General features: G+C 38.6%; 1 protein-coding gene across 2 annotated transcripts; it reads right to left on the bottom strand.

Annotated features, from left to right (window-relative positions):
- Window positions 1-1,475: 1,475 nt before the first annotated feature.
- Window positions 1,476-23,974, bottom strand: LOC114046338 (major facilitator superfamily domain-containing protein 9-like). Of its 2 annotated transcripts, none has more exons than XM_027866643.1 (6): window positions 23,875-23,974; window positions 19,610-19,697; window positions 16,181-16,224; window positions 12,218-12,347; window positions 6,944-7,153; window positions 1,476-4,962 (listed from the first exon to the last, which is right to left on the bottom strand). In XM_027866643.1, exons 2-6 carry the CDS (start codon window positions 19,677-19,679, stop codon window positions 4,166-4,168), a joined length of 1,251 nt encoding a protein of 416 aa, XP_027722444.1. In that variant the 5' UTR covers window positions 19,680-19,697; window positions 23,875-23,974; the 3' UTR covers window positions 1,476-4,165. The 2 variants fall into 2 exon arrangements, with proteins under 2 accessions (XP_027722444.1, XP_027722445.1); XM_027866644.1 differs by lacking the exon at window positions 23,875-23,974 and adding an exon at window positions 23,659-23,675.
- Between the last annotated feature and the right edge of the window lie 406 nt (window positions 23,975-24,380).

Genomic DNA, 24,380 nt, shown 5'->3' with positions numbered 1-24,380 from the left:
AGTTCAGATGGTGAGGTTTCAGCCATCAGTGAGCAGATGAGGGAAATATCTTTGAGGCAGAGAGGATGACATAAGGCCCCTAGAACCTTACAATAATAGTCATCCACTCCTTCTGCCTATAGTTTACTCACCTATAAGTAAGCCTTATTGTCCACTAGCCACAGGCCATAGGGGGAGCTACGTTCTCATAAGCCCTAAGTGACGATGCCTGTGGATCTGCTTTCTAAAACAAACACACACACACACACACACACGCACACACAGAGTCTTTGCCTTCTTTTAGGCTACTGCCTACAACTTGGTAATTCTCTGCTTATACTTTCTTTTTCTTTCATTATTTCATTCATTCCTCTGATTAAAATAAATTTGATGGCATTTTCCACTGCTTATAAAATCCAAACCATGTCCATGACCTATTTTCCCCAATTTGTTATCCATTGGTCCTCTATGAAAACTTGCATTCATGTTATATGGACTGCTTAGCCAAGTTGGCTGCTTGGTGTCCTGTCCACTCAGCCCCTAAACATTCCTCTCTCTTATTTTGATAATGCCCTTCACACCAACATCTTTCCACTAGTCTGAAAATTTCCAATACTTCAAAGCCAGGTTCAAATCCCATCTTCTGAATAAAGCCTTCTTTTACCACCTCCATTCCAAGGGTCCCTCTTGAGCCTCTAAAGATGTTATTTATATGACTACTTTGGAACTTGTTCTTTTTATCGGTATATATTGTTCACCTATATAAAAATTCATTCATAGTATAATGGATACAACACTGGACATACAGTCACTAAGACCTAATGACTCGATTCTAACTAGGTAAGCCACTTAAACTCTCAGCCTCACCTGAAAATTACTTCACAGGGGTGTTGTGGTGATCACATGAGATTATGAAGTGCTTCGCACACCTTATAGCACAATACAAATGTTAGTTAACATCAGGGCACCAAAGTGGTGGAGTGGATAGTGCCAGACATGGAGTCAGGAAGACTTGAGTTCAAGTCTGGTCTCACACACTTGCTAGCTGTGTGACCCTGGACAAGTCACTTAACCCTGTTTGTCTCAATTTCCTCCTCTATAAAAGAAACTGAAGAAAGAAAGGACAAATCACTACAGTATCTTTGCCAAGAAAACCCCAAAAGGGTTCACAAAGAGTTGGACACGACTAAAAATGACTCAGCAAACGATTATCATCCATGGCGCCAGGTACTGTTCTGTAAGCATTAAGTGGGTCTTCAATAAATATTCACATCATAATTTGGTTATAGTGGAAAGCTGTCATAGGAGTAGAGGGCTTGTTTTGGACTGGAAGGAAGGTTGTTGTAAATATAAGAAACTAGAGCTGTAAGAAAATGGTAAGAAAATAAAACTGTGAAGGGAAGAATGACATTTTCTTTAGAATTCACGTTAATAGTTTATTGTGTTTTAAGAAGTCAATATTAACTTATGTTGGAAAAAAAAAACTACAAAAGTCATTCAGGACAAAAAACCAATAAAAACTTTAATAGTAGGGAACATCAGTTGGTATCTCCCTGAGAACATATACCTTAAGCCCTCCAAATCCTTAATGGATTACCCTATAAGAAACATCTTAAGAAAACATCCATCTATAAGTCAGGTAAAATCCATGTTAATTAAAGACTAAAAATATTGTAGTGGTGTACTGAAGGAACATTTCACTTTATCTGCAGAACAAAGAATGCTAGTCTTGGGGTCAGGAAAGCATGAGTGAATCCTAACATAACTAGCTGTATGAACTTGGGCAAGTCACTTAACCTATTTCCTTATATGTAAAATGGGTATAATAACAGAACCTATCTCACAGGGTTGATGTGAGGATGATAATTGCTGGTTATTTTTATCCATAAACAAAAGGTCGAACTCTGGATCTCTCCACTCAGATTCTTATTTATTGCATAATTTTGCTTTGTGCATCATAACAGCATCGTATCAACTGCTATGCATAAAAATATGCCTAAACTTGAAATTCCTTTTGGAAACGCTGTATTTTTATTTGTGTGGGGAAAGAAGATAACCACAAAGAGTGTAATCAGCAGTTCTATTTCACAGCCCTCTCCCCTTAACCTTTCTGTTACACATCTCAGCTCTCCAACCTTTTACTGTATGTAACTGCCCTCTTGCTCATGCATCTTGGAATTGTAAATCCAGAACTGGAAGATACATTTTGTCTAACTTTCTCATTTTACAGACAAGAAAGGTGAGGCCCAGAGAGAATAAGTCGTGGAGAGAGTAAATTGGCAGAGCTGGAATTTAAAATTAGGCCTCATGATTATAAAATGTGCATTCTCTCCACCATACCACACTGAATCTCTTCTGGTCCTCTGTTTTCTTATCTGTAAAATGATGGGTTTGGACTAGTGATACCGGAGTTCCGCTCCAGCTCTAAATCCATGATGCCATGCTCTCTTCTCCCAATGAAATTATAAGTAACCTAAGACAGTCTTTTGCCCACAGAACCACAGAAGGTGCTTCATAAATACTTATGGATTTAATTATTACAGTTTAACTTGTTCAGTTCAATTGCAAGTGATTTGGTCAACTGCATCCTTACAGTAGGAGAAAATGGAAAAAACTTCCAACCTGGAGAATATTATCTTTTCATCTTCACCACGAAGATTTGTGTCTCCTTTCTGAAAAGAAATCCTGTAGATTGTTTTGGAGAAATGCACTTTCTAGGTGGGTTTGTTAGGAAGTGCCTGTTGAAGAAAAAACTGTATCTATCTATCCATCCATCCTATCTACCTATCTTTAAACGAGGCCTGAGATTTCATCAGTGTAAGAAGCCCCAACTCCCAATGAAAATAGGCACCTGATTGCAATTTATAATCTTAGTTGTCTGACACCAATGGGGTTAAGTGGTTTGCCCTAGGTCACAGTGTGTATATCTCGAACTTCTCAAACTATGAATTTGAACATATATTTTAGCAAGTGTGTATAAATGCCTGCTATGATCTACATCAATCTCTTGGTATACCTCAAATCTTGAGCTCACTCTTGGGCTCCTAAGTAGCACATACACAAGTGTAATTAAAGTATGCAACACAGACATTAGGGCGAGGAGAGGGTGTATTATTTCCCCTTGATCCTGGTCCCACATAAGGGGCTCATGTGTAACAAGCAGATTTTCAAAATAATCGTAAGTTTCCTTTATAAATAATAAACATGTGAAATGGGACATCTCACCTGATGACACACTACTCTGTTATTAATAAGGTTATCTTAACTTATTTTAGACGATGTTCTATTCCCCAAGTAATGCTGCAACACAGGAATACAGAATTTCAGGTAAGATTCACCTTGGCTGACCTTCAGCCCTCTTAGTCAAGTCCTGAGGGAATCCTCTAGCAGCAATGGTGAAGATAAAACCTAACACATATGGAACAGGATTAAACAATCTATATAACCCTCCACATTTCAATAGTAAGAGCTGATGAAAATCTAAATACCACTTAGTGTAAACACAATTTTAAGAAAATCTCCAAAATCAAACTAGGATAAGAATTCAGTCAGTTTACTTAAAAGACGGCAAATTGGTTAATGGAAGTTGTCTCTCTGTCAAGTTCTTTAAAATTTACATGGAGGTGACAACCTGTATAAATACCCCACTGCTATACGTAAATCATTGCTACCCACCCAATTTTGGATGCTTTTTCTTAAAGTGCAATTTAATTTTCATTTAGTGGGCAAGTCCTAGTAGCTACTTCTATTCTTCCAAGTAGCCTGCTTTGGCAATCCACTCAAAGAGTCTGCTTGTAAGCATTCTACCAACATGCTCCTAAGATACCAAGCTGGTATCTTATTTCCTTTAAAAATGTTAACCACATTAGCACAACCAGCAGAGGACACTTCTAGGTACACATTTCATACCTATTCTCTTTCTGGTGAATGTTTTCTCTGAACCATGAGTATCAACATTCCTGTTTTGACTTCTGATTTTGGAGTAGCTGTGTCTGTAGAAACCCAAGAGTTTCAACAGGAACCAGGTAGTACACCTGAAGATCCTCTTCCTTTGTTTTCACACCACCTTCTTCTTTAAAGGCATATTATTCTTCTATGATATATCATCACAGTGCCCTTAATAATTATTTCATTTGCCCCTTGCTGATTCACCACATATTTCATTTCTCTTTTAATGGAAACCGTCCTATTGGCTTTTCAGCTTAGCACTTTGATTATTACTGTAACGAGGTTTGTTTAAAACCATTATGAGAACAGCCACAAAAGCTAATGCTGCTCCTAGACTTGGGGGGCCACAGGGACTGAACTCTTGGACAATTCCTGAGAGGAGAGGGGCAATGATACGACCCACAGCCGTCACAGACTGCCCCAGACCTATAAGAGTTCCACTAGCCTGAGTCCCGCCCACAGTTAGCTGAAGGTCTGTGATGCTAATCCTACCTACAGCAGTAGAAAAGGATAAAAAAGTGGAGCAGAAAATGACCACCCATATGCTAAGTGCTGTAGAGTAAAGCAGCAATAGTACACAAGTGAGGACACTTGAGTGTAACAGAATGGTGAAGGTGTTGTGTTTATAGAGTCTCATTATTGGTCCCAGGACAAAACCTGCCAATGCTCCCAGGGCACTGCTGTAGCTGATAATATACCCAGTCAGCCTGGGTTTCATTCCAAAGCGCTCCTCAATTGCCAGAATAAAGTTACTGTGGTACAGCATGGCAGCAAGAGCCATTAGGAAGCGCACTAAAAAGATGTCCCACATTTCAGAGAATATCACATTCTCCATGCCTCTTAACACAGACACAATCTGAATCCACAGCTGCCAAGTCATTGCCTTGGGCGAGATGGCACCATTACTTGTTGGAGTCTCCTGTAACTTGTTTTTTGCCTTTTTCAGGAGGTCTGAAGGAAATCTGTTGCTGGTTTGCTGGCTATTTTTCATCCTACTCAAATTTGTATCATTCCATGGAAATATCCAGACGAGACCTGTTAATACAGGACAAGAGCATGAGTGTACTTCTGTCCTCAGATGCTTAAAAAGTTACTTCTCTAACACTGCTCAATTGCGTTTGTTAAAATGGTCGAGATAACTTCTGCAGACCCTTCCTTCTACTCTATTGTCTGAGTCTATGTCAAGGACCCCCAGATGATCTCCTTGCTTTGATCCATTTCCTACGCAGCTGCTAGAAATGATCTCAGCTGAGGTTCAGGGAGTGTAAGTAATTTATAAGGATCAAACATCTAATGAGCATCAGAAGTGGAATTTAAACTCAGGCCTTCCTTAGCCTAAGTCAGCACTATATCCACTATTCCACTGAAATAATTAAATCAAAGAATGCATTTGGCTTATTATTTGTTGTTATTTCTGTAATCATTATTTACTATTACTAATAATAATAAAAGGAGAGTGTTGGACAAAAAAAAAAAATGATCTCCTCAAACAAAATATTCACCATTCACTCCCTTGCTTGAGAACTTTCAATGGCTTCTTATTTCCCATTATCTCATTATCCCATTATTGAGCTTTTTGTTCAAGGCTTTTCATTAACTAATCTCACTTCTCTTCAGCTCCTCTCCTCTATTGCCAACAAACTACTTTCTTTGCCTCTTCAATTCAATTTAATTCAATAAGCTACTCCATGCTGACTTTGGTTAGTTATATATTCCATTCCTATCACCTGAACTTAACCTATCCCCCTCCTCTTCAACCATATATATTGCACCTTCTTCAAAAACTCAACCCACAACAAATCTACTCTGGGAATCTTTCCTTGACTAATCTAACTTGACAACTTAAAATGTAGTTCTTACCTGCATTGTTTTGTCTTTGTAGGTATTTGATATTGTTTTATATTATTCTCATATAGTTTCACAGAGGAAAGTTGTTTATCCAGCTATATCATAAGCTGTAGGGATATCATCTATTTTTTATATTTCTCCATTGTGCTATGCACATGGTAGGTGTGAAATAAAATGTGTGAATTTATAACAGTTTGGGAAAGGCATTAGGATCCAAAGTCATGTGGAGGCAGTACAGGAAATATAAATAAAATATGGTGGCCACAGCTTAGACATTTATTGCATAATTCCAACAGAAAACTCACCGTATAAGAAAGTGGTGAGAGGCCCTCTTGAGTTTTTCCACTTACTTATATTTTTAAGAGGTTCTCCAAGACTTTCATGGAATGAAGATTTCAGGAGGAATATGAAGAAACTCAGCATGATCATTGATGGACTAAAAGGAAAAGATCATTCCAGGCACTTGGACCATGGTAAAAGACATAGGCATAGATACGAGTGAAAGGAAAAAAAACCTAAATAGGATACTCAAGCAATAAGGCTGATTACAGCAAAGGACATCGTTAGTAGACTACAAGAAGTGGATGATAGTATAGCTGTGGTAGTTGGGTCAGAGAGTTGTAGCATTTCATATAAGTTAATAATAGTAATATGCTTTGTTAATATATTTACTTAGTGGGCAGGCAAAAGACATACAGAGGAACTTAGTTTGTAATAAGATAAAATGCATGGCACACAATTAAATGAAAAAATTAAAACTAAGGTCCCCAAATCACCTTTTTCTATCAACTGCTCTGCTGTAATTCCTTCCCTATATCATGGATGTGTGACATCCTACATGAAATATGTGATGTCTTATACATAAAAGAATATGCTAAGATTACATATACAAAGTATATGCTTGAAGTCATTTTTCTGGCCATAGTGACGGATTTTTTCTGATGCATTTACACTCTTTCTTGGTTTCCCATGTTACATACATTTGTAGGGAAGTTGACAGAGCATAATGGTAAAGTTTCTGGCTAGGAACTACACAACAAAGCTAGCTGTTCATGCAGGGACCAAACTCATGATCTTGGCCTCATGAGGGATAAATTCTCACAATGTATAGTGAACCATCATTAATTGCAAATAAAGTGACTTATCTTGTGATCCAATCCCAACTTACCAGCATTTAGAATGAAGATAGAGAAACAGATGAAGGATGTTATATAAAATCCACCTTCTAACTCAGTAAGATATCCACCGACCATAGGACCCAAGATAAAACCCACATTCGATGCTGTATTCAATTTTCCTATTACCAGTGGGCGCTCTCTCTCTAAAACCAGATCCGAAAGAAGAGCTCTTGAGATTGAGAGTGTGTGCTTGAATATACCTACAGGTTGAGATGGAGAACGGTTTAGTAACATTTCCCAAAATGAAAGCATTTCATTTCCTGTCCTGTATTTAATCTCAATTACCACAAAATATTCTACTTTCAAATAGCAAACATATATACGGCTAAGAATTTCTGGCTAGGTTTCATTTGTATGAACGCAATATCTGTATCTAATTAGAAAAAATGAAATATTCATGAAAAAGGATAGAAAACCTTCTTCTACCATATGAGTGAAGTATTCTAATTTAACAATACGTAATAAAATACAGGTGCGCTTTTAACACTAATGTTTACCAGAACAATTTCTGGCAAGCCTTTAAAGCATTTGGAATGTACAAATTTAAAAACTACAATGAACTTTTACTGAAAAGTTCCTTACATGGAAAAGGCAAGGCTATGTAAGATTTGCAGCTTCCCCTTCAAAAGGGAAAGTGGTTTCTGGAAGGGCCTTTGGGAATTCTAGCTGCCCTGCCTTGGTCCTAGCTAGGACTGGAGGGAACCCACAATCCGCTTTATCTCCCACACTGCTGAAATCAATTTCCTGAATGCTCTGGTGGGTGCCGTGTTGCGCATTCCTTGTCAAGATGGAAAAAGCACCCAACAGATTTGGAAATAAATGATCTAGGTTTGAAACCCAGTTCTGCTGCTTACTACTTAGGCTACGCTTCGGTAACTGCTTATCTCTCTGCAGTTTCCCTCTTTGATCTACCTTTCAGTTTTCCTCATCTGTAAAATGAGGGCGTTGGCCTTCTAAGGTCCTATACAGTTCTAAACCCACACTCCGTGGCTAGTTTCTGCTCCTGCCAAGAAATACGAAAAGGACCTTTGGAGAAAACAATTTGTGTTCTTTGCTCAGACTCTCTCCTGAGTTCTTACCATTGGTACTGCCTTGGGCTCACAGCTCCAGGGCAGGAAGGCCCCTCACAGGCCATCTAATCCAAATCTATTATTTTATGTTTGAGAAAACTGAGGCCCAGGAAAGTTCAGGGCTTGCCCCAAGGCCACTGAGCTAGTAAATGACAGAAGCAGAATTTGAACCCAGACCCTTGAATGCAAAACCAGTGTCCTTTCTTTCATACCACCATGCCTCCATAAAAGGATATGACCTTCTGCATGACTTCTTGCCTTTTGCCCCATCCCACCAAAAGTGAAAAATTGTAGACTCTGAACCGTCTGAATTCCTTACTCTGTGCCAGACCTGTCCTGATCTCTTGCCATGGTGGTGCTCCAAATCCTTCCTGGTGCTCCTGGTCTCGAGGCACCAATGGACACCTATGCCACAACATTTGTTTCCAACGCATTATTTATGTAAGAAAAACAAATGACATTGGAGATGGGGGGGGTGGCAACTTCAACTGCACCAACTGATCTTCTACCTAAATGGGGGGCTTGTTTGAGATTTTGAAAACTTAAAAAAAACTTTTAAAAGGAAAAATAAAACAGCATTCTTGCATCTGTCTACTCTCCACGCTGGTCTACCATTCTCAACTGTTATTGCCATGGAGATGCATAACCTAAAACGTAAAGAATAATTACATAACTCAAGATTATTCTCTGCATGTGGTAGGAGTTCAATGAAAACTAGTGAATGATTGAGCCATGGTACCACTAACTGATACACAGACACAAAAGTTGTAGACTATTTATATAAGATTTAAATTCAGTGCTCAGTATGTAATTATGTCCATAGATGCTTAATGAAGATTAAAAAAAGGTGGCATTCACTTCTTACTACAGTATCAATAATGAGGTATGACCATGTCACATCCCTGCCCAAGAAGCTTCAACGATTCCTATTATTTCTAGGCAAAAACAGAGCCCTCTGTTGGGTAAGCAAAGGCCAAACTGAGCTACTTCTCTGCCTCCCTCACCCTATCCAGGGCACCACCTTTCTCTCAGTCACCTAGCTTACTCCCGAGCTATCATACTCAACTTCTCCCTCCCTTTCATGTCATGTCCCATCTGTCTCCCAAGTCTTGTTGATTCTACCTTCCAGAAACCTCTAACATATGTGCCCTACTGTCCTCTGACTCTGCCACTACCCTGGTGTAGGCCCTCATCACCTGATACCTGGACTGCTGCAATAGCCTACTGGGAGGCCTCCCTGCCTCAGGTCACTCCTCACCCTCCTCCATCCTTCATTCTTCTGCCAAAGTGATTTTCCTAAAACACAGGTCATATCACCTCCCTACTGAATAAACTCAAAAAATGTTTCAGGATGAAGTATAAAATCCTCTGGTGGGCTTTTTAAAGTCCTTCACAACCTGATCCCAAATATTTTTGTCTTCTATTGATACTGGTCTCCTCGTTCTTCCTCGTACACGCTACCTCTCCTGACTCCACGCATTTCCTCTGGTCATCCCACATGCCTAGAATGCTGCTCCTCTTTCTCTCTGCCTCCAGTCTCACTTGGCATTCCTTCAACTCTTGGCTAAAATCCTACTTTCTGCAATAACCCTTTCCCCCCTATTAACTACTACCTTCTTTTTTTGAGATGACCTCCAATGTACTCTGTATAAATCCTATATTTACATAACTGTTTGCATGTGTATCCCCCATTAGAATGTGAGCTAATTAAGGCAGGGGCTGTTTTTATCTTCCTTTATATTCCCAGCTACAAGATGCTATGCTAAAATTATCTTTCCAGACCAATTGCATATTAATCCCTCTTCATTCCAGACAAATGGGCCTGTTTTCTGTTCCCTGAATACAACATTCCATGTCCTGTCTTCTATGTCTATGAACAGACTGTCTCCATGCCTGGAATATTCTCCCTCTTACCTTAGTCTCAATTCCTTTATCTGCTCAGCTTAAGTGCCTCCTACAAAAGGTCTTTCCTGATTCCCTTACTTAATAGTGCTGGCCCTCCCCCCCCATTCTCATAAGAGGCAGCTTGGTGGTTCAGTGGATAAAGTGCCAAGCCTAGAGCCAGGAAGACTCTTCTTCCTGAGTTCAAATCTGGCCTCAGACACTTACTAGCTGTGTGACTCTAGACAAGTCACTTAACCGTATTTGTCTGAGTTTTCTCATCTGCAAAGTAAGCTGAACAAAGAAATGGCAAACCACTCTACTATCTTTGCCAAGAAAACCCCAAATGAGGTCATGAAGAGTTGGACCCATCTGGAAAACTTTAAAAAAATAGTAACAACCATTCCCACAAATAAACTTGTAATTTACATTTACTTTTCTGTGCATATATTGTTTTCTCCCCCATACTCTCCTCACCCCCTGCTCATGTGAAGAATTTCAGTTTCTTGAAGATAGGGATTATTTTTTTTTCTCTCTCTCTTGCAGCCCTAGAGACTAGACCAGTGTCTAGAATATCAGCAGAACTTTAAAAAATGCTTGCTGAATTAAACCAAATTGAATTAAAGGGATTAATTCCTCCTGTATCTGGAAAAGCTGGGCTATAGAAGGAAACATATGTAAGCAAATCAGAAGTGACATTACTTTTCTTGTGTTGTCTGTATGTGATGGAGTGGTGGAAGTGAAGGGATAAGTAGCATATATTGAAAATCCAAAACCAGAAGCAGAGCTTTGCAAAGGAATTCCCTACCACAATATCTGAGAGTACTCTTGCCACACACTCTATTTCCATGGGATGCCAAGTACTGTAGGAGTAGCCTGGATATTAAAGGACATTTATTTAGAGGTACCAATATAGCACCATGAATACAATAATTTCACATTTATAAATGAAATCATGAATAAAAAAGGAATATTCTCTAGGGTGATTTGAGGTAGGAATCTAGTCCCTGTTTTCTGTTGTACTTCTATTTACTTGTAGTAATATAAAAAATTTCCTACAAAATGATGGAGAAATGTTGTTTCATACAAATATTATAAACTTAATCAGTATACAGATATTATGGATACATGATAAAAATAAAAAGAAATGAATTCAATTTGTTTTTTTTCCTTATTATTACCAGTTGTCTTCAAAATCATGTATTGCTACAATATCTCCTCTATCCCCACATCCCAACACATACAATTTTTTCTTAAGTAAGTGAGGTTTCAACATAAAGACAAAAATATATTTATGGAAGGTGAAAAAAGAGTTTTGGCATAATATATTTTATTGACCCCTGTTAGAGAATGCTGCGCTAAAACTGTTCGCTGAGCTACACTCATTCTTTAATGGGTGAATCTGAAACCTGGTGATTCAAAAGAAATGTGATTTATGCTCCATTTAATCCTGGTTGTAACTAGAAGTACACAGTTTTCCAAATATAGTGAAAAAGGAAACCGTGAATTTGAGAGAGTTTAAAATTTACCTTGGAGAAATGAAATAAAAAAAGAGATCCTCACTAGAACTAGCCACCCTCAGACAAAGTTGGGTTTAAGACAGGGGTGGTAAACATTTGTGTATTTGTGTCATGGACCCCTTTTTCCAGTCAGGTAATGCCTATGGATCTCTTCTTAGAATAAAGTTTCTAATGCATAAAATGGAATATATAGGATTATAAAGAAAATCAATTATATTGAAATGCAATTACCAAAATACTTTAAAAAAAAGTTCATGGACCCCAAGTTAAGAACCTCTGGTATAAGAGATTAAAAGTAACTAAGTACCGGCATAGAAAACTAATCTTTGGTCCTCTATATCCATTTTCAACAATAGCAAAAAAATAAAATAGCTGAGTCTGCATAAAAAGTTTTCAAGTTGAAGACAAGCCACACCAGTGGACCTGTGGTTGAAGCTACATGGTCCAGCTGGGAACCTAGAAACTCCTAAAGGGGAAGGTTATCTTCTACAGATGCCTAGGACAGGGTGGCATGTGCCAGGTGTTGAGCCAGTACAGGTTCAATGAAGTCCTAGGCAATAGCACCAGGAGACAGACAGGCATAATGCTGTAATCTGAGACTGAATTGGCTCTCTTCAAACAGGAGTATGTGGCTTATGAGTCAAACAGGCAGAAACAAAGACAAGAGCAGGTAAGACTAGGACCTGCGGGGATACAAACTATATAGACAAAAGAAAACTCTCCGCAGCAGAATCTGGAGGAGCAGGAGGAGGAGGAGGGAGAAGAGACAATACGGAATATACAAGAAACTCACCAACAGGAATTCTAGCGATGGCAACTAAGAGGACACTGGAGGATATGCCCAGGAGGAGATAACCTAGAGCACTGAGCAGAATACACACAAGCAACGAATGCTGTCTTCCTACTACATCACTCCAACAGCCCTGCAAAAAGTAAGAAGCTTGAAAACTTGAAATACACACATGTATGTATCTGCACACATATAAATATGCATGCATATATGTTTTACGAGCATTTATTATCTCTCTCCCCACTCCCAGACCCCACTAAACAATTAAAATAAAAAAGCTACCAACTCCTCTTCCCTCACAAACAAACAAAACAAAAAGAAAATTACCGCATAATGAATTCCTACATTGGCCATTTCCAAAAATTTGTCTTTCTGTATATTAAGGTCATCATCTTTCTTGTAGGAGGTGGGTGGTGTGATTAATCTTCAGTCTTCTGGATTTATTCCAAAAAGTGTAAGAACATGTATCTTTTACTTTTTAAAAAAATGGGCTTCTCACAAATAAAATATTGTTTTGGAAACTTCTGTTAATCAGTATCTTTTAAGTTATTTATTGGTTTAAAAATTTAATTGGTAATTTCTATGAACAAGGTATTCTTAAAGAAAAACACTCACTAATTAGAGGCAACTCTGTTGTAGTAGGAAGAACACTGGATTTTAAATAAAAAGACTTGGATTCAAGTCCTGGTCGTCACAATTACCAGCTGGGTAACACTGGGCAAGTCACTAAACTTTTCTGGCCCTCAGTTTTCTCAGGCTGATCTTAAAGTTTCTCAAGTTTTAGCAATCTATGATTCTAAATACAATTATTAAAAAGGAAGTCATAGGCCAATAAATCAAAAGGCCAAATTTGGAGGAAAAACAATAAAAAGAAGGGGGCAGATTTAAGATGATTTGTTGTTGTTGTTCAGTTGTCCCCGACTTTTTATGACCCCATTTGGGGTTTTCTTGGCAAAGATACTGGAGCAATTTGCCATTTCCTTCTCCAGTTCATTTTACAGATAAGAAAACTGTAAACAGGGTTAAGTGACTTGCCCAGAGTGACACAGTTAGTAAGTATCTGAGGTCAGATTTGGACTCAGGAAACTGAATCTTTCTAATTCTAGGCCCAGCATTTTTATCCCCTGTGCCACCTCATTGCCCACTTACACTAAACTGTAATTCAAATTCCTGTCTCACATGAAAATGAAACGTTACATGGAATCCTTGAAAGGAGAACATTATTCTTATATTATAAATTTGACACTTTAGTATATATACCTTTTTTCAAAATACTGAGGAACCCCTTAATCAAATGAATTCTTATATGAGTACACTTCGTTTAAATTCTATAATATGTAGAAATTCATATTTATTTACCAGTGAAATTAAATTAAGGGTTACCAAATTTGTTTCATAAAAGTATTAATAAGGATTCTTTCAATACCAAGCTTTCTTGGTGCCTTTAAAATAGGATTAGATTTTTAAAACTGATTTAGATGTATTATTTTAGGAACATACCTATTGCTTACAGCTGATCAATAAACATTTGTCCACCAGACTGACCACTTTAATTGAACTCAATGGTCAAGCAACTGGTAAGAATGACTTTCTTACTGGAAATGGCCAACCACTTTACTAAACTGACTGGTTACTGGGCAGCATGTGGGCAGAGTTCAAAAGAATAAGTATGCCTAAAAAGTAGATCTTACACATAACTTCGCATCAGGAAAAAATTCCTATGAAGTGAGAATATTAGAAGCTTAATAGCAGGTAGGGAAACAATAACTCTACATATTAAAAAAATACTTGGTTTCAAATCCTCAAAAGTAAGGTTTGTGATTTAAATGAGAAAGTGACGTTACATGATTAAAATGAGAAATTCTTGTGTTCAGCCCATCTTCCACATCTAGATTTTTAGAAATTCACTTACACTTTTTTTAGGAAGATACTATCCTGCTTTCAGAAAAAGAAATACCCATTGTTATTATCTTAGGATACAGGAGTTTAAGATCCCAACAGAGGCAGGCATGGTTATTTCACCATTTTACTACATCAGCTGTATTGTCAAAGAAGAACTCAGAACATGCTTCCTACATGAATATTTTAAAAGACTTAAGATTTCATTCCCATGGATACTTCTTCCATTGATGCAGAATGTCTTTTTAGAGGATCTTTATCGGTTTCACCTGGTGGCCAGTTCTCTGGTAGTGTGTCTTTCTGAATTTAGCTGGGCTGGTCCTCAGCTCACTGATACAAAGTCTGTCACAGGCCATTACCTGAAGCTTTTCCAGCTTGGTATGTCCTGACAGAGCTTTTGTGCTCTGCTGGAATAGCCTTCAACAATCTCCAACATCAAATTTATTTGCTAAAGTTGTAAAATTATAATAGAAACCCAAAGGTCACCTCTACGCTATAATGAGACAGAAAAGAAAGGCTTTAGCTATATATATTTTAGGCATATCTAATTTTTTTTTCAAATTAATCTAAATTTCCTTTTTTTAATACTAATCCTTACAGTTTCTCCAATTCCTAAGGAAAAGTCAGGTTGCAAATTACATTTCTCTGTAGGTTGACTATCAAAAACGTTTTTTTAAATCTTTCACTTTCCTTTTACATGTTCATATTTCCCTTGACAGTTTCTGTCCATTTCCCCAGTTTATGAAAAACTTAATCAGGGATGTTAAAATGCAAATTTCTAGTGGAAAAGGTGAACATATCTAAAGCAGGTTGGAGTGTTAATTTCTGACATAATGAAGATAGCTAGGGGTTATGAGACCAGGCAATTTGAAAAGTATCCTTCTAATAATGTGTCCAGTATGCTAATCATGAACACTAATATTTCCAAGGGACTTGAAGATCATAAAACACACTTGAATGGATTGGACTGTGAGGTCAAAGGAGAGAGATAGATCCAGTTCTGCTCAAACTATTTCTTTAACTGGTTTAACACTGATTATGGACAATAAAAATCCCGGATACCACATCTTTAGTGAGTTGATTCATGAACAAAGGTCTTTTACTATGGTGATGTAACAGAATTAATCAATCAGCCAAGAATTTATTGTGTGTACTGTGTGCCAGGTACTGTACCAAGGAAACAAAAGCAAAAATGAAATCATTTCTACCCTCAAGAAGTTATAATTAGGTTGTTGCCGAGTTGTTTTTCAGTTGTCTGACTCTTTGTAATCTCATTTGGGATCTTCTTGGTAAAGATACTGGAATGGTTTGCTATTTCCCTCTCCAGCTCACTTTACAGATGAGGAAACTAAGGCAAACAGTGTTAAGTGACCTGCCCAGGGTCAGACAGCTAGTAAGTGTCTAAAGCCAGATTTGAACTCACGAAAACGAGTCTTCCTGGCTCGAGGTCTGATGCTCTATCCACTTCACCACCTAGCTGTCCCATAAATTATATTAGGAGAGATAAAACAAATGCGTATATGTGTATACATGTGCACATGTATGTATGTATCTATCTATGTAGATTGATATAGAGAGAAATAGAGAGATATAGATATAATATAAATATGTAAGTGGCTTTAAATGCCAAATGAACAGCCTTTGATCAGAGAGAGCCACTAGAATAGAAACCTGCATATAAATATATGTATATGTAATATATATGTAAACACACATATATGCATATATACGGATATGGATACACAGACACTACATGAATATCACAGAAGTCTAGTTAATATTTCAGCCATCACAAATAAAATTTTGACACTAATGATATAGATTGAAGTATTCAATTTTAATCTGAGTCCTCATATTCCAGGAAGATTTGATGATTTCTTAATAATTTAGATTTTAAAAAAGAACAGTAATTAAACTAATTACCTGTGTCTTTTTTGTGAACATGATATTTTTTAAGTTTCATAAATAGTCATAAATGTTACTGTACCAATGAAAATTGTCCTCAACTTATCAACAGGCACCCCAGTATGTTTTAAAGATGCAATGGTTAACTCAAGGTAAACTTACCACTACTGTGCTAGAAAAGAGCTGTAGAACACCATAGAGGGATCCTGAAATAAAACATAACAGGAGTATAAATCAAGGAGGACAGGACTCATCATAGAGCTGACTTAACCAGTTCCAGAGATCAATAGAAAGCATACCAACAAAAAGGTATGATTACTAAATATAATTTAGGACAAGCAGAAGGAAAAATAAAGGGACTGGGGTGGCTCAAATTAAGAGAATGGAATAGTCATGATGCTTGAACAGTCAGATGGAGAAATTTTGATTTATGTGCTGAAGATGTACAGTGAAGAGTAAAAATTCCTGAATTTGAAGGAGGCTTTATCATGCTGGGCAATATGAAGACTCTTCTGTATGTGTAATTAATTTACAGTTGCTGGGCTTCATATAAAAATCCCTATCGGAGTGATCAACTTGAGCAAGACTTTTTTAACAGACATTTTTTTCCCTCACTGTGAATTTGAATCATGGCAATGTACGAGGTTTGAAAAATTTTTTTTAAAATTTCTGTACTGTCACAGTAGTCATTTTTGACACCATCAGTCTCTTATTCCCACCTGTAGGTGTATCCCCCCTTATTAAGATTATTGCTATATTAACTTATTTTATGATTCTGAAATGAATGACTTCTTTAAGTTTTTTGTTTGGGGGGGTGGGATGTGAGGTGAGGGTGAGGATTCCCTTATGTGTAGACATTTTCCTCTTCCAACTCAATATCCCCTCATTAATAGTGAGTTATCCCTGGACTGGCATAAGGCATGTTGGAGACTTCTAATACTTAGTTCTCCACATATAGAACTACAGATTTGTAAGATAGTACAAGGTGAGGACATAAGTATTGATAGGGATCTGGCAAGGGAAGAACTAAGAAAGACTTTTTGGGTGAGATAAATCTGATAAATAAATACTCTGTAGCAAGGAGATATTTAAAGCATATTGAGGAAATGTACACCCAGATCTGACATACTTTAATCATTTTCCAACCTTCCACCCCACTACTATAATCCTATCACTCCTATCACTATAATGTACATATTTCTGAGGATAAAATCTATACTTGTCTCTTAGATTGTAAAGCCCTATGGTATCTACTCTTTAAATCAATTCTGAGCATCATGTGACACAAGAAGTCATAGATACATAACTCTCTTCTTTACTAAGGCCAAACTCTCTCTATGCCTTTGGTTCCATTCTCTCTAGTCTCCTATACAAGGTTACTTCAGCAGACTTTCGTTCTCTCTCTTTCATCTTCAATCACTCCCACCCCACTGTTGTTTCCCAACTGTTTGCAAATAAGCTCAATTCTTCACATTAAAAAAAATCTTGTTCATACACTCCACGACTATCCCACCTTTCTTTAAACCTTCACTGACAAACTTTTTTTTTCACCATTTACACCTGCAGCATTCACATCTTTACCACTCATTCTCACACCTTGAAATTTGGTTTTTGTATCCAAATGATCTACTGATACCGTTCTTTAAGATGACCTCTCAATTGCCAGATTTGCCAAACTGGTAATGGCCTGTACAAATTCTTGATCCACTCCATCCCCAGCATTTAATACCCTCACTAACTGGATCCTTCATACTTTAGATTCAGAGATTCTCTTGGTTCTCCTACCCCTCAGCACAGGTCCTTATGACACCTTTTATTTTAATCCCAACAAATTATCTCTGAAACCTCTGAGTTTGCAGTTAGATTGAAAAATACCTTTATACCAAGTCTCAACAATTCTACCTGAACCTTACATCTCCATATTTCTTTCAGTTTCTACTTCCACAGTCTGATTACCATCTACATGCAAAAGCTTTCCAACTGGTTTTTCCTGCTTTACTTTTCTCCTCTTTCTTCATACTTCTGCCACAGTCTTCATCACCATCATCATCACCATCATCACCACCACCACCACCATCGCCATCCTGTGTCTTCTCAGGTCACTGCTGAGAAATCTTCAGTGGATTCCTACTAATTAATGTGTAAAGCTCAAACTTTTTTTTTTTTTGCCTGGCATTCCAGGGCTTTCCCTGTTACCACTGACTATCAACAATTTATATTTGTATAGACTTTCAATGGTATTGTCTGTTTTTGTATTGCATGGATTTCCTGCTCTATCTCACCCCTTACCCTCTTCCAGACAGCCATTGCTTATATAACAAATTATATAACATATTTTTAAGAGGAAAAGAGAAAAACAAATCAGCAAAACTGGTCAATATTTCAAAAACACTTGATGTTATATTCAATGTTCTACACTTGTGGACCTCCACATCTGCAAAGGAGTAAGGGAAAATGTCCAGACAACTCCTATTATTCCCTTCTAGGCACCTTATACTCCACCCAAACTGGAGTAATCTCTGTTTGCCAAATATGTCATTTGATTCCCAATACCTACAATCTACCTCTTCCTTTTTTTTTTTTAACCTGTGGAAATCATACTCTTTAAAGCCCAACTCAAATGCCACCTCTTTCAAGACTTCCTTGACCCTCTGTTATCAAAAAGAAACTAGACCTCAAGGAGTTCAGACCACATAAAGCACTTAGTTTTTGCAACTCTAATATATTTAGCATATAATACTGTGCATTAAACATATCCATGTCTGAATAAGTGTGCAGTATAGAAGACAAAGAAAAGGCTTCTGACTCAGGAAAGGGGCTCAAGTCTTCAGTCTCAGATACTGGCTGTGTGGCCTTTGGCACAGTGCCCTAGGCAACTCTGTGAGACTACACATTGCAGAGAAGGTGCTAACTTGAACTGGTAGAGGGATTTTCCTCAGATGGGAAGAAGCTAGGCGGCACAATGGATAGAGTGCTGAGTCTGGAGTCAGTAAGACTTGAGTAAAAATCTGGCTGCAGACAATTACTAGATGAATGATTCTGGTCAAGTAATTTGGCCACTTTCTGCCTCAGTTTCCTCAACCACAAAATGGGTTGTTGTGAGGATTAAATGAGATAGTTGTGAAGCACTTAGTATAGTGCCTGGTACATAGTGGGCACTAAATAAACACTTGTTTCTTTTGATTACCCAGTCCCCAAGAGAATTCTCTGTATCAGTGAAATCATAGGTAGTCCCTATCCTTATCTATATATGTGTCTTAACCCTCCCCTGAACTGAAAGCCCTAGGAGGACAGGAATCAGGTCTTATCTAAACTTTGTACCTTCCCCAAGGTCTAATACAATGCTGTATCCACAATTCAATATCTGTTGGACTGGATTGTTCAATTAAAAACACAGTTCTAAGAAGTGCACATACTCAACAAACACTTGATAAACAGCTTAGCCATCAAACTAGAGAAAGATAGGATACTTGCTCCAGGATCATGTACCTTTAAACATCTCTGAGAAATGACCTTTTTACTATTTAGTTGTTGAATAGCAATGATTCAAAATCTACACTTGTTTTTAGTTTATTAACTTATATCACTTACCTATCACTCCCGCAGTAGTTGGGCTTGCTCCGAGGGATTTGATATGAACACTTAATAAAGGAACTACCATGCTTACACCAAAAAAATCCTAAAAGAAAACAGACCATACTTTCATTAATTAGATGAATGCTAGAATCTGCTGAGAAGCTTTGGAATTGTGGATCCTATACTAGGTAAAGTCCCTTCCCTTTTTATTCCATAAACATCTGGAATTTCTAACAAAATGCCAATTTTTCACTCTAACTCTTTTGAGATATCACTAACATTATTCATCAAATTTGCAATTTGTAAATGACAGATTTATCATGTCCTATAATGTACTTTACCTTTAGCTCCTTCTAGCTTTCTTCACAAACACAAACACCATTATTTCACAAATACGTAACAACACCATTATCATTCACTGGGAATGTATTTTAAAAGTATTTCAAAAAGAGCCTCCCTCTTCCCACTTACATCTTTTTCCTCACAAAAGGAAGAGTATAGAATAAATGAGAGAATACTAGATTTTTGACCAGTCTAATAGGGAGAAAAGAGCAGGTGATCTTATCACAAATCCTCATGGCAAATCCTCAGTTGGTGGAAGGGAATGAAGAACTTAAATGAGGATATTACTGTGAGGAAAGGGAGAAGAATGGAGTCATAACAAGAAGGCAACAGATGGGGAAAGGAAGAGGCCCTAAGTAGCAAGTTTTTAGACCAGATATGGGATTATTTTCTTGCTACGGCATCCACCCCCAGGGCTACATAACTTCAAGTGACAAGCTACTAATAGTAAGCAGAGAGACAATAATAGGCTTCTTCTTACTCTTCCAGTACCGTTTATAGAAATTTCAATGCATAAAAAGTAGAGAAAATGAGAACCAGAGCTAGCAAAGGGCATCCTGAGGGAGACTGCTATCAGCCTCCAAATCTAATCTGCACATTGCCTACCAGATTTCAAGTAAATTCCTTGAAGACAAGAGCAGTATCTTACTTACTTTTGTTTTTTTGACAATGTCTTGTAGAAATGAGGCACTCAATAAACATTTCTTTAAATAATCAAGTAAGTGGCATTTTCCCAAGTCATACCCTAAGAAAAATTAAGCCCTGGAACCTTGACAAGTTTCCCTAAGACTCAGGCTTTGTTGGTCAGTCATATCTGATCCTTTGTGACCTTTTGGGGTTTTCCTGGCAAAGATATTGGAGTGGTTTGTCATTTCCTTCTCTAGCTCATTTTACAGATGAGGAAACTGAGGAAAAGAGAGTTAAGTGACTTGCCTAGGGTCACACAGCTAGTAACTGTGAGGCCAGATTTGAAATGGGAAGATTTCCTGAGTCCATACCCAGCATTGTATACACTGCACCACCAGGCAGTGACTGCTAAATAATGACAACTTCCCATTTTCAGTCCAGTCTCCAAGGAAATTATTGACTCTATTGTTTATAAAAATGAAAAAAATCCTGTTATTCTGTTGGGAAATTAAATCCAGGTCTCCACAAATTATGGATTAACTTAAGGACACATGGATTTTATTTTAACTGATAAAAAGGTTTTGAATTTAGGGATATTAAAGTTATAAATCACTTAAAGGTTAAAAATTATCTTGTAGCAAAAAGACCACTGACAATGGAGTCAAAAGACATGGGTTCAAATATGACCTCTGACGATTACTAATTGTATGACCTATGACAAATCAACTAATTAATTAGCAAATAATCAGTACTTCGTATGTCTGGCTTTGTGCTAGGTACTGGGGATAACAAATACAAAAAAACGAAATTATCTCTACTTGAAATGAGCTTACATTTGAATGAGGGAGACAAATACATATAGAGTGTAAAGAGAAAAGGAATAAATATAATAATATATAAAGTACTTTGGGAGGGGAGGTACTACTAGTTGTAGGGATCAGGAAAGGTTAATGCAGAAGATAATGCCTGAGTTTTGTCTAAAAGGTAAAGAGTGATTCTATGAGGAAGATTAAGGAGGCGGTATATTCCACACACAAGAAGCCCAGTGCAAAGGTCTGGAAGGAGGAGATGGGAGTGTCCTCCACCTGAACAAAGAAAGCTGTTTGTCTGGATTTCATAATGGAGGAGGAAGACTTACATCTAACAAAGTTGCTAAGATATGTTCAGGCCAAGATATGTTAAAATGTTATACTGGACTTTAAAAACTAAACAAAGAAGTTTATATTTTATGTTGGGGCACAAGTGTTTAACCAGGACCTTTAATATTTTGGGGGGTAACTATTTCAATATAATTCTTTTCCTTTATAATTCTATCAAATGCACTTAAAAACATTATTCGGAGTAGGGGTCCAAAGTTTTACCAGACTGCCAAAGAGATCTATGGCTCAAAAAAGGTTAAGATCCCATCTATTTTTAAAAAAATAATTAATTTATTTGAGTTTTCGACATTCACTTCCATAAGATTTTGAGCTCTAAATTTTCCCCCCTCCCCCCTCCAAGACAGAGTGCAATCTGATATAGGCTCTACATACACATTCATATTAAACATATTTTCACATTAGTCAAGTTGTAAAGAAGAATTAGAACCAATGGGAGGAACCACCAGAAAGAAGAAACAACAACAACAAAAAAGAGAGTAAACGGTATGCTTTGACCTGTGTTCAGGCTCCATAATTCTTTCTCAGGATGTTGGTAGCATTTTTCATCATGAGTCTTTTGGAGCTGACTTAGATCAGTTAAGATCCCATCTTAAAGGTCATAGGAAGCCCCTAGAGTTTATTGAGTTGATAAGTCACATGGTTATAACTGTGCTTAAGTAAAATTACTGTGGTGGTTGTGTGTAGGATGGACTGAAGTGAGAGACTAGAGAACAATGATGAAGTTTTTGCACCAATCTAGACCTGACAGAAACTTGATTGGGACAAGGGCTGAAGTCCTTCTCTAGCCCAATTGAGAGGCAAGGGAACTGGGCTGGGGGCACCTCCTGCATGGTCTTCAGCATCCTGATTTCCTCTGGGGACACTAGCGGCAGTGATGACGATGCTCTGCCAAAGGAGGCAGGAGGCAGACCTGACTTGGAAGTGGAAAAGACTCAAGCTGAGGTTATAAATGGAGACAGTAATGAAGGATCAAAACCAAGAAGTGGGCCTTTTTCTGGACCTCAATTAGGGAACTAAGATTGGAGGTAGGAGGAACAAAGCGGAAAGCAATTGCAAAATAATGCTAATTCAGTCGCCTCAAACTCAAATAGAAAGGGATCCTTACCAGTCTCCCACAAATCAACAATATCCATGTTGTAATTTATTTTTATTTATTTTGGAAAACACTTCCTGATTATATTTTAATCTTGAGTCTCATTTAGTAGCAGTTTTGTTGCTGTTGGGTTTTTTTTGTCTTTTAGTCACCTCAAACTCAAATAGAAAGGGATCCTTACCAGTCTCCCACAAATTAACAATATCCATGTTGTAATGTATTTTTATTTATTTTGGTAAACACTTCTCGATTATATTTTAATCTTGTTTGAGTCTCATTTAGTAGCAGTTTTGTTGCTGTTGTTTTTTTTCTTTCTTTTCTTTTTTTGTCAGCTTGGAGTTTGCCACCGCTGAATGACCTCGAATTACCCTTAACAAGCTCTTGAACTTTGATGCTATGGTGTTTGATTTGGAGATAATCAATCCATGGCAAGGTTTCCCTATGACCTGCCTGGTGGAGTTTCCATTCTAGCAACCATCTCTGCATGTGTGTTAATTATAGTTTTTGATGTTGTTCAGTCGTGTCAGACTTCTTATCTCATTTGGGGTTTTCTTGGCAACGATACCGGAGTGGTTTGCCATTTCTTTCTCCAGCTCATTTTACGGATGAGGAAACTCAGACAAACAGGGTTAAGTGCCTTGCCCAGGGTCACACAGCTAGGAAGTGTCTGGGGCCAGATTTGAATTCGGGTCTTTAAAACTCCAGGCCCAGTTTTTTTTGTCCACTGGGCCACCTAGTTAACAGCTGTCAACTCACTTGGGAAACAGCTGTAGCCCTCTCCCCACAAAGCAGGTATTGCATGGTTCGCTGCATCACTTCTAGGGCGCCCCGGAGACTCTTACCTTTCCATAGTCATTAAGCGCTGGGACTTGCTGACCTTAAAGCAGGTGAGTCTGGAGGATGGAGGGTAGGGCATGGAGCTGAAGGGGGGGACCTGGGGTGAAATGAAGGCTGCCTGGGGCCCTGCTCCTAGCGCTCCGCCCCCCCTCCTCCCCCGGCTCAGCTGCTGCGGCTCCGTGTGCGCCCCCCCACCTGTGAGCCGCCCTCCCGGGACTCACCAGGAAGCCCACCAGGTAGAGGTAAAGCAAGCATCTGCCGGGCCCGCGGCAGGAGCGAGCCGAGGTCCCCGCCTCCGCCCGCTCCCGCTCCTCCGCAGGCCGGGGCTTTGCTCTGGGAACAGCCGCCCCCATCCTCCATCCAGAGAGGACCCCAGCCCGATGGGGAGCGGGGGGACGGGGAGATGCGGCAGCGGCGGGGGGCAGCCTGCGGCCACGATGCGGCTCCGGCTGCTCCGCCCCGGCTCTCGGCTCAGCCCCGCCTCTAGCGGAAGAGGAGCGGAGGGCAGCGCCTGCGTACTGGGCGCCCTCGAGGCACAGCCTTGCTGGCAGCCGGCTGGCCGAGAGCCTCGGGTCTAGGTTACGGAGCTGGTGCAGGGGTGGGGAAGCTGGCGCGGGGGCTTGCTTCTGCAGCCGCAACCTTTCTGCAAAGTGCATTGCCCTGCCTGCCTGCTGCTGGAAGAAAGGGGAAAGTGATAGGCATTGATTAAGCACTTCCTGTTCACACT

This window comes from Vombatus ursinus, unplaced genomic scaffold, assembly GCF_900497805.2.
Source record: "Vombatus ursinus unplaced genomic scaffold, bare-nosed wombat genome assembly UNPS02014781.1, whole genome shotgun sequence".
NCBI classification, from domain to species: domain Eukaryota; kingdom Metazoa; phylum Chordata; class Mammalia; order Diprotodontia; family Vombatidae; genus Vombatus; species Vombatus ursinus.
The sequence above is the reverse complement of the archived record's forward strand: the minus strand, read 5'-3'. Positions and strand labels throughout refer to the sequence as shown.